The sequence below is a fragment of the Sinocyclocheilus grahami genome, unplaced genomic scaffold (assembly GCF_001515645.1).
Source record: "Sinocyclocheilus grahami isolate Dianchi unplaced genomic scaffold, SAMN03320097.WGS_v1.1 scaffold18.1, whole genome shotgun sequence".
NCBI classification, from domain to species: domain Eukaryota; kingdom Metazoa; phylum Chordata; class Actinopteri; order Cypriniformes; family Cyprinidae; genus Sinocyclocheilus; species Sinocyclocheilus grahami.
Window position 1 is genome coordinate 2,296,453 of NW_015505197.1, and position 10,351 is coordinate 2,306,803.

At 35.9% G+C, this 10,351-nt stretch overlaps 1 protein-coding gene across 1 annotated transcript in view; it reads left to right on the forward strand.

Annotated features, from left to right (window-relative positions):
- The window catches only part of LOC107553771 (tetratricopeptide repeat protein 27-like), a 70,354-nt gene that overhangs the window by 40,613 nt on the left and 19,390 nt on the right, over positions 1–10,351 (forward strand). The window contains exons 9-10 of the mRNA XM_016236081.1: positions 1,976–2,089; positions 7,927–8,022. Coding sequence (XP_016091567.1) covers positions 1,976–2,089; positions 7,927–8,022 — 210 coding nt within the window. The remainder of the gene's footprint in view (positions 1–1,975; positions 2,090–7,926; positions 8,023–10,351) is intronic.

A 10,351-nucleotide genomic window follows, 5' to 3' on the forward strand; every position in this document is an offset into this window, starting at 1 on the left:
AAAAAATTCAGATGAGCTGAAGGCCACTGTCAAAGAAACCTGGGCTTCTATACCACCTCAGCAGTGCCACAAACTGATCACCTCCATGCCACGCCAAATTGAGGCAGTAATTAAAGCAAAAGGAGCCCCTACCAAGTATTGAGTACATGTACAGTAAATGAACATACTTTCCAGAAGGCCAACAATTCACTAAAAATGTTTTTTTATTGGTCTTATGAAGTATTCTAATTAGTTGAGATAGTGAATTGGTGGGTTTTTGTTAAATGTGAGCCAAAATCATCACAAATAAAAGAACCAAAGACTTAAACTACTTCAGTCTGTGTGCATTGAATTTATTTAATACACGAGTTTCACAATTTGAGTTGAATTACTGAAATAAATGAACTTTTCCATGGCATTCTAATTTATTGAGATGCACCTGTATGTGTGTCTACAGTATATGTGTGTGTGTGTGTGTGTGTGTGTGTGTGTTTATTGACTACAAATACTCCATTACTCATACTCTTTCTTGCTGTCCAAGAAGGCCAGGATCAACCCTTCCTCTCCCTTTCTCCTCTTCTGTCTCTCCCAAGTTAGCTCACTGCTCATGGGTCTGACAGTGGTTTATTGTCTCTTATTGACTTGCTGAACTCTGGGTAGACTTACTATTGTCTTTCTCTTATTGTTGGCGCTGTGATCCCATGATCTGATCACTGTTGCTGCCACTAATTCCTCTTCACATTTCAGAGCCTCGATTTCTCGTTTTAAGCATTTGTTTAATCAATATAAGGAATATTTTTGGCATTTCAGTTGTTGCCAGCATCTGTATTAAGTGTACTGTAAGACACTTAGGATAAAATCATCCGCTAAATGACTGCTTGCTTATTTAACTTTTGATTTATTTTAATCTTATAAAGATGTACAAGCACATATTTGAACTAGATGTGGCCTGGGTCCCTCCATCATTGTAAACAATCTATTTTTACGTTTTAGATGGCCTTTTCCATGATCTAACACTCATTTAGAGTTAATATTTAAAAACATTATTTATTTAATTAGTTATTTAATTATTAACACTGTTAAATGTAATCATAAGCAAATCTCTAAATGAATATAAATTTATACTGTGTAATATGATATTGCAATGCCCTAAATTCACTTGTAGCATTTGTTTGTTCATTTTAGTGTATTTATATTTTTATTTTGGTGTTTATATTTATTGTGTTAGTTTGTTATATAAATTTTATATAATATGTATATACATTTTGTAGTATTTTTCTTTATTTATTATTGCTAATTGAGTATTGGCCATTAGGGTTGGGCCGATAGACGATGCCATCGTCCATCGCCGATGGCTGACAGACATCACGATGTTGAGCCGGCATCGTGATCTGTCCCGCCCTAGGCACTATGGCGCTAGCAATGACAAGGTCATCGCTAGCAAAGAACTGATTAAAAAAAATGTGATGCTTTTGAATACAATGGAAGTCACTTTGTTTTAAAAGCATCTGCCAAATGCATAAATGTAAATATGCAAAGGTTTGCTCAATAGTATATACAGCCTTGCATTTACCACTTAAAATCCTTTTCACATGCGCAGATGTGTGTTTCTAGAGTTCTTGAATGCCTTGTGCTGTTTTAAACAGACACCTCATATATTCAGTATTGACGTGTCAGTCTTGCTCCAGTTAAGACGGGTTGAGTCCACTAACCCTTGCTTACCTGCTGCTCTGCTGATGTGATACAGGCCAGCGAACGCTCATGTCTCTGTAAGCAGGGAGTGGTGTGTGTTTGTCGGGGATGTGTGTTGTAGATAACTTTTTAAAAATAGTGTGGTATTTGTATGATTGCTGTCACTGTGGTTGAGAATGTGAGAGGAATTTCTCTTCTTGCTTTACGATACAGTTGCACATATGATTTCATATGCATGAAAATGGGGGTGTGAAAAATCTTTGTCACCCTGAGTGATATTTTCATGTCTCTCTTTCTTCCTCAGTGTTTGCTGTCTCAGCCAAAGTTCTGGGCAGTGGAAGTGACATCACTGTGCCTGAGGACTAAGCTGGAGAGAGGAAGCTCACGGAGAGTTGAACGTGCCATGATGCAAACACAGGTAAGACACAGTTCAAAATTGCTACTGAAGATATTCAGATTCATTTCTATTTCATTTGAACATTCTATTAATCAAAAATGCTGGAAAAAATGTATCACAGTTTTCACAAAAATATTAAGCAGTACAATAATTTACATTTTAAAACATTAAAATAGAAAACAGTTGTTTTTAATAGTGGTAATATTTCACAATATTCACACAATATACAAATAAATGCAGTTTTGGTGAACATAAAAGACTTATTTTAAAAACATGAAATAAACTTAAAAACCACTTCTTGTTTCATTCTAGGAGCCAGAGACTCCGTAGTCATGGTTTTAGTCACAGACTGTACATTTCTTCTCTTTAATGAGCTGTAAGGAAGTGACACTTCATTCAGAATGCTGATTCATACATTTACTGGCTTCAGTGTAATAGTTTCACAATTTTAAAACACCCAGAGAAATGAGATCCCAGATTTCCTTCTGTTGTTTTTGTTGCATTTGTGTGTGTGCAAGAGAAATGGACAGATAAGCCAGAGGGAGTAGGATGCTTTAGCTCCCCTTTGGCTGCTTCCCGTTTCCTCTGTCATTTGTCATGACAGTTTGTGTCCATGTTTTACTGAGGAAATCCAGAACAGTAAAACCAAAGAAGTGCTGAAATGTTCGGTGTGTATTCTTGTGCATTTGTGTGTGGGGGGGATTTTAGGGAGGATTGGAGAATGGGATTTGTCGCGGAGGAAACGGGACAGCCTGGCCCTTCTTGTCCTCTTGATCAAATTAAGTACGGCTTCCAATGACTTTCTGAGGAGCAGAAAGACTTGTCACATTGTCAAAGAAACTGGTTCATTTGTCCATTATTCCAGATTGGAATTTTTTTTTATTTATTGTAATTTGTTCTTTGTAGGACTGACACATTCTGTCCTCTGTGTAAATCCATCTTACCACACAGAGACATTATATAGCTGTTCAGAAGCATCTGTTCTGCTCTGAAAGGGATTTACTGCTCAGGTTATGGTTTAAGTTTATGGAGTCATCAGTCATATTTGAATGGCAGGGCTTCTTAAATGGTCATAAATTAAAATGTAGTCTAGGGAAAACACGCCTGTCTGCCTAAATCTACTGTAGTGAGACACATTATTTTTATTATTATAAACAACTCTAGTGGGAAACACCAAATTATATTAATTATACATTAATAATTATACAATTATACATTTCAATCCATTTATATTATTAGTAGTAGTAGTAGTACTACTTGTTTCTATTTTACTTATTGTTATTGTTATTAGCACTGTCTGCTGCTGACAAAACACAGATAAAGAAGTGTTGCAGTAGTTAAACTCTGTCCTTTTGCTGTGGCTGATGATGACATCCCTCTTTTTGAGTTCAAGTGATGCCCATAGACATGACCATGAGCGCTGAAGTTAATCATCAGTTAAGAGCCTATAGAGACACTTTCTGTATGAACATATGACTGATGGAAGGTTATTAGTGAGCAGAGTTCAGTGTGACACATTGCTCTACTTTTTTTTTTGATTGCTTTTTTCCTTCCTTTAAGTTTTAAGTGTTTAAGCTGTTCTCTGACATCCCAAAACTCAATGTGACAGATCATTAGGGGAGGCTGACTCTTTGAGGCCACCCTGAGGGGCAAGTTTGAGTCTGACAGGAGATCACAGCAAGTCACACAAGCACCTGTCCATCACAGAGTTAGAGGAACATGGTTCCAGGCGAGTTCAGTCCCAGCTGAGCAGGACCCCGGAACAATGGCGAGAGAGTGACAGCACACTCTCAGATGAGTGAAGAAGGACCAAACACTTTTAACAAAGTTAAAAAGATGAGGGAGAGAGAGGAAAATGTTGAAGAAAGTCAGGTAGTGCTTTGTTGAAGTTCAAATCCACATACAGTTTACATGCCTCTCTTTTCTCAAACGTTTGCATGCCCTTTAGCCAAATATGGAATGTGTTTAGCTCTTTTTTTTAATAAGAGTGATTTCAATTTGAAAAATAAGATCATAAAAATTGTTTCAGTACTGCCCTGAAGAAGCTATATAAAAGATGTTAGCATATATTCTTTCTACAAGATGATGATAACTTGATTTGTACAAATTGTGCCCTACGAAAGTTTACATAGGCTTTGTTCTTAATATTGTGTGTTGCCTTAAGCATCGGCGACTGTTTGCAGTCATTTTGTTTAGATTCTGATGAAACTGTAAATGTTTCTAATTTTGTGGTGATGGTGGCGCTATAGAGTTTGACTTACAAGCTCCTTGATTAATAAAGCCATTTTCCAGGCAATTTTATTGCATGTTTAGCTGCTGACACAGGCCTCCATTAATGGCTGAAATTCTTGTTCTTGATTGAGTGAATTCCAGGAACATACTGAACATTTTCACTCAATCATTCATAAATACTCATCAACTTCACAGATAATATAATCAATCCAGAAAGATTTTTGTTTCCATCCTGAACAGTCGTGACATTCTGTGACTATTGCAGAGACTCTTATCTCCTCTGTCTCGCTGCGGTTCGAGTTTCACTGCGGTACTTAACAAACTTAATTTCCTCTGCCTCCTCTGGCCTTTCTTCTGAGATCAAGAGTGCAGAGTATGTATTCAGAAATGGCAGAGAGGCACTTCGCCTATGTGCTCTGCATTTTTCTCACAGTTTAGAGCCGCCAGTATCTAGGCCACGGAGTGGGCCAGAACTTCAGAAAACTTTTTATTCCCATTGTATATTCAGAATGGCAGAGTCTGGTGCATTGTTGGAATAGAGGCGCTCTTTGTGATTGCACAATTTGCATGTGCGGGGCTTACACCACACGCTATCGGCTGCCACCCTCTTATTTTTCATTTACTCCGATCAGGCACTGGATGAAATAGATTTCTCTGAACGTAAAATTCAATTTCAGTGCTTAATCAATAATATCCCTGAAATAGAAGTTGGAAGCTTGGGTCTTTGGTATGGATTTAGGCTTCTCATGGCAACGTTGAGAGAAGAAATAAAAGAGACTTCATTGCGTATTTTTGGAGCAGAAAAACTGTTTTGTCGAAGTAATTCACTGGAGAGATGTTTTTTATATATATATATATATATAATCTACAACAGATGCACACTGCATGTATAAATATATGACAAGTGACTGACTAGACATAAAGTATTTTCATCATCTTAATCAATTTTAGCTTCCTTTTTCTCAGTGAACCAGCCCAGTTTTAAACTAAACTTACACGAAAGTCTGTTTTTAGTTTGGTTATGATCAGGAATTGTCCAGTGTACTTCCTAAAATATATGTTATGTTGTTACATCATATTTGATATGTTATGCTATATGTTATGTGTTATGCTATGTGTTATGTGTTATGTGTTATGCTAAGTGTTATATGTTATGTCATGTTATATGTTATGTTTTTTTGTTTTATGTTATGTTATGTTTTGTTGTTTTATATTTTGTTTTGTTGTTTTATGTTATGTTTTATGTTATGTTATTTTGTTTTATACACTAGCATATGGATGATCTCAGAGCTACACAGGCATGAACCAGAAAGCCTCATAACTCTTGATAACTTTTGATTTTAGTTAGGTCTTTAAAAAGTACTACTAGCCTAGTTTTACTAATACAAAGTGCTAAAGCAGTTATGGTTCTTCTACTTTACTGCTAGATTGCATTTAAATTGCTGTGAATGAATTTTGAGTTTCCATAGGGGCTATTCTTGTCCTGCTCTCTTAAAGTATGCCGAGTCATGAAGTGTGCTCAGTGATGTAATTTCCTCCTGCCGCTGTATTTGGCTCTTGGAGTTCCTCCATGGAAAGGTTTACATGTAATCCAAACTAAACTGCCAAATTGTCAACTGTGGGGGAGTTTCCTTTGGCCCATTTTGTAAAAGGCGTGAGCAGAGAGAGCTCAAGTATAACTTTGTTAGTCATTGTGGTGTCATTTTTGAGTTTTCCATCACATAAAATCAATGGAAGATGTGTATCTAAATCTGTACCTTTATCCACAGTTTCAGTGGCATGTTTCAATAACTCTGTTAGTTATTACTGTGTGTTTCAGTTTTCCGGCACTGTTTGCATGCGGTGCATTATTTATTTTGACTGACAACTGATTAATGGTTTTATAAGTCCTCAAAGATGCTTTTTAGTTGATTGTTCTTTCTTTAATAAAAGAAATACTGGGTACACCTTAAAAGCACACTCTTGGATTTTAGATTCAAATGTACTGGTTTAATTAATTCAGTAAAAATTATGATAGAATTTATATGTAATTTATATATTTTAATAATATTTGTATATCTTCTTAGATATCAAATAACAGCATATTGGCTTTAAAACATCTTGATGTAAAAATAAATATTTTTCATTTGAGTGAAATATTTATTTCAAATATTTTAATTTTCAAAGCTACATCAGATGTTAGGTGCACAAAAATTGTTAAAAAAATTGTGATGCTTAAAGATGATGCACTGTCTAATAGACGTCGCGGTGATATGCGTGTTTACTGGGCGGTCGTGGTGCTCTTCCACATCGGAATTCATTTCTCAGCTGCTCCCTCAACCCTTCCTGATCGGTAGATTAGCACTTATATATTTGAGACATTTTCCAGCCATGGAAATGCTAAGTAATTAGTTATCTGCTACCCGCAGATGAGCTTTGCCATCCTCCATAGAAACTGATCGTATCTACTCAGTCGGAAGTTTTATTTCCAGATGAATTTCTTCCGAAGTGAACCCCCAACCAAAGCTGGAAAATTACTTCTTTATTGCATTTTGTTGTCAGTTCAAAAAAATGCATTTTCTGGAATATGTAGCATTTCTTTTCTTTAGCTTGATTTTGAAATGTTCTGGAACTCAAATGTTGCAGACATCAGTTCCACATGAAGTTATTTACAGCATCTTGGGGGGAGATATTCAAGCTGGTACAGTATGGCACAATTTTCCTGTCTTCTCTTCATTTTAGTTCTGCTTGCAGTCCATATGTTCATAATGATTGACAGTTGGGGGTGTCAATTAAAAATTTGTAGGGTAATGACCAAAAACCACATTTTGTGCTCTCTCTGTTATTTTCAGGCAACGATGCTTCTAATTTGTGTTTGCGGCCTTGTTTGCATGTCATACACAGCTGCGTTGTGTTATTGTGTTTTGTCTTATTGCTTTTTGAAATGTTGAAATATGGTTTGTGAACAGAATGAGTGTTGATCTTTTTACTAGAGTCTCAAACAGCAGGCCTGCACATGTTTTAACTGAGTTTACGCAGCAGTCAAACCCTGTAGCGTTTCTCCATGGAGAGCAGAGAGGGATCTCAGAAAAAAAATTAAATGAAGATGCTGTCATTTTGGCATGTGCTGGCACATCTATTTGTTATTGCCGTCATTCTTGGAATTTGGAATTTTTATAGTTTTATGCATCTCAGTCACTTTTTTCCATCTTCTTGTTACTGATTGGAAAATATATTTAGGTCTTAATGTGAATGGTTGAGTCACTGGAATAGTTTTTAAATTGTTTGCACCGCAATGCATATTATTTGCTTAAGGGTGTTTTTAACATGATCACATATCACATATCACCAAACCTTAAGCGCATTAAAATGCTCTTTATATTAATGTCTTTGTGTTCCACGGAGGTCTGTAATACTTGGAGAGAGCTGCTCGGCTGTTGTTTCTCCACAAGTTCATGATTTGAAATCCTTGCTCATGGCTGCTCAGTTCTGTGAACTACCTTGTTTTCTTGTAGTGAATTCTGAGGAAAATCTGCGTTATTTCACCATAATCGCAATGGCAGAAGAGAAAAATGTCTTTGGAGAAAGCAGCAATGGTTGAAAAATGAGACTGGAAGTGTTCTAAACGTCACTTTGTTCTCTTTCAGACCTTGGTGGATTTCTTTAGTGAGAAGAACTGTCCCGTCACTGAGAGACTCAAGATGTTCTACACCTGCCGGGCACCTCATCTCTGGGACCTACAGGTGAACTGAATTCCTGTTTGTTTATATAAATCTTCTGGTTTCTCAAAATGATCATGCTTTAGAAACACTCATGTTCTTCAAACTCTGCCCTTTTATGGCATGCACACACATTTAACTAGGGATTATCTAAATGGAGGCTTTCCATAAACCCTACAAATGAATGAATGAGTGAGTGAATGAATGAATGAACGCTTAAACGAAACTGTGTGCGCTTAAAATTGCATAAAAGAACTTTGGTCTGAGAACCCATTTTACCCTTGATTGAGTTTTTTTTTCTTCTCATCTTCATTATGTCTGAATTTATGTTGGGAATAATTCACACATTATACAGCCAGATTACCTGAGTTAATTTGAAACAGAAATTGACTCATTTGTTGGTGCCTAAATTGATTTGCTTGCATATTTTCTGTCATTACCAGACGCACAAGTGCATTGAGCTAATCACCTCAAATGAGCGTAGGCAGCCATTACTTATCTATCTACTTCTCAGAAAACCATTTCTGTAAACACAACAGCTGGGTTATACAGCCAGTGTCGCGTCAAATAGAACTTTGGCAGATAGAATATGAAATTCATTTCCCATACACGGTGAGGGCATCCAGGAATATGAGACGATGAGTTCATTTTGACAGTGTTTGTCAGGTAATAAAGCAACATTTAACTCTCCGTTCCTGCTTGATTGGGCAATAATGCAACTAATGCGAAGCAAACTAATGTTTTCTGAAAAGAGAGGTTGTTAAACAAGTGAATAAATCAGAAAAAAGCAAAAAAGATGTATGGAGGAGAACGGCAAATTGTAACAGGTCAGCATGGATGAAGGGTTTCGGAAAAAAAGGAGTGAAATAACTGAATAGAAAAAGAGTGAGTGGAGGGAGGGATGGATAGATAGATTAAAAGAAGGGAGGGCTGATGTGATCAGTCCTGTGGATGACATTGCTCACACTCTGTGTAATAACAGTGAACAGCAATAAAGCTGGAATTGAAGTCGGTTCTTTTGCTGGCAGGGGAATAGAATGCTGCAAAACTGCTAGCGAGAGAGAGCGAGAGAGAGAGACAAGAGCAGCATGCAGCCAGAGAAAAGTGTGTGCGTTTCTGTCGGGTAAAGAGACGGCAGAGCGTTGGAGGGCATAAAGGGTTTTTTTGTTTGTTTTTTTGGGAACAGATTTCAGAAATTGTTGGATTTGCTTTCAGACTGAATCATTTTGGCATGAATCAGAAAAGCGTTCACTGTGGCAGTTTTGTTGGAGATGAAATGAATGAGGAAATCAAAAGATAGAAAAGTTGCACACATGGGCTCCCAAAGCCTTTCTTTCTCTGTTACTTTTACTTTTATTCTCTCTCTGTATGTCACTTTTTCAAATTTAGTGTTTTATTGTCAAGACAAAAACTTTGTATTTGCTGTCGTAAAATTAGAAATTGTACGATAAATTAAAATAGCAGTGTGAATAAAATAAAATAACAGTGGTTCAAAGTAAAATAAAATGTAAATAATTTCATCTGTAGTAGCAGTAGTAGCTTATTAAATGGAAAGTAGATATTCGATAAAAAAGTTATATATCAAAATATAATATGTGTATCTATCTATCTATATATCTATATATATATATATATAGTTCCAAAACGCTATAAGTCCATTTTGATTAATTTGAGTAAAAATCTGTTTTCTTTACCAAGAAAGTGGCAAGATGAAAACCACTATTTTCGGTTTCAAACTTTCACATAGCATCTTTAGGTTATAATAACATTAAAAATCCAGATTTTGATTTTCAAAGATTTATTATAAACTTGTATTCTTTTTTTCCCCATAATGCAATAAATCCATGACACTTTTTTTTTTTTCCAAAATGCAATAAATCCATTGAATTAATATAAAAGTTATTTTTCATATTGAAACTGTTGAAAATACACAACATAGACATACACATATGACAGCCTCTGAACTTGGTCGATACTAATCAAGGCACTGAACTAAAATTACATTCAATCAGTCATAGCTCCAAAAAGAATTGAACGGGTCATCTTGTTAATGCTATAAATTAATTACAACAATAAAAGAAAATTTCATCATGAACAACAATATCACATTAAACCACAGAAATTCCAAAATGACATTTCCCTTACATTCAACTTCCAAAAGTGCATTCATCTTTGCCATGTTACATTCATTTCGTTGACTAGTGCTATACTCTGTATTAACAAAAACATTAATGGCATAAATAAAAACACTTACACTGACAAGCTATGCAATATCGCGGTCATAATCGAATGCGACTCATCTGCGATTATGAACGCGATATAGCAGTGATCTACAGCTCTGTGTATTAAATGC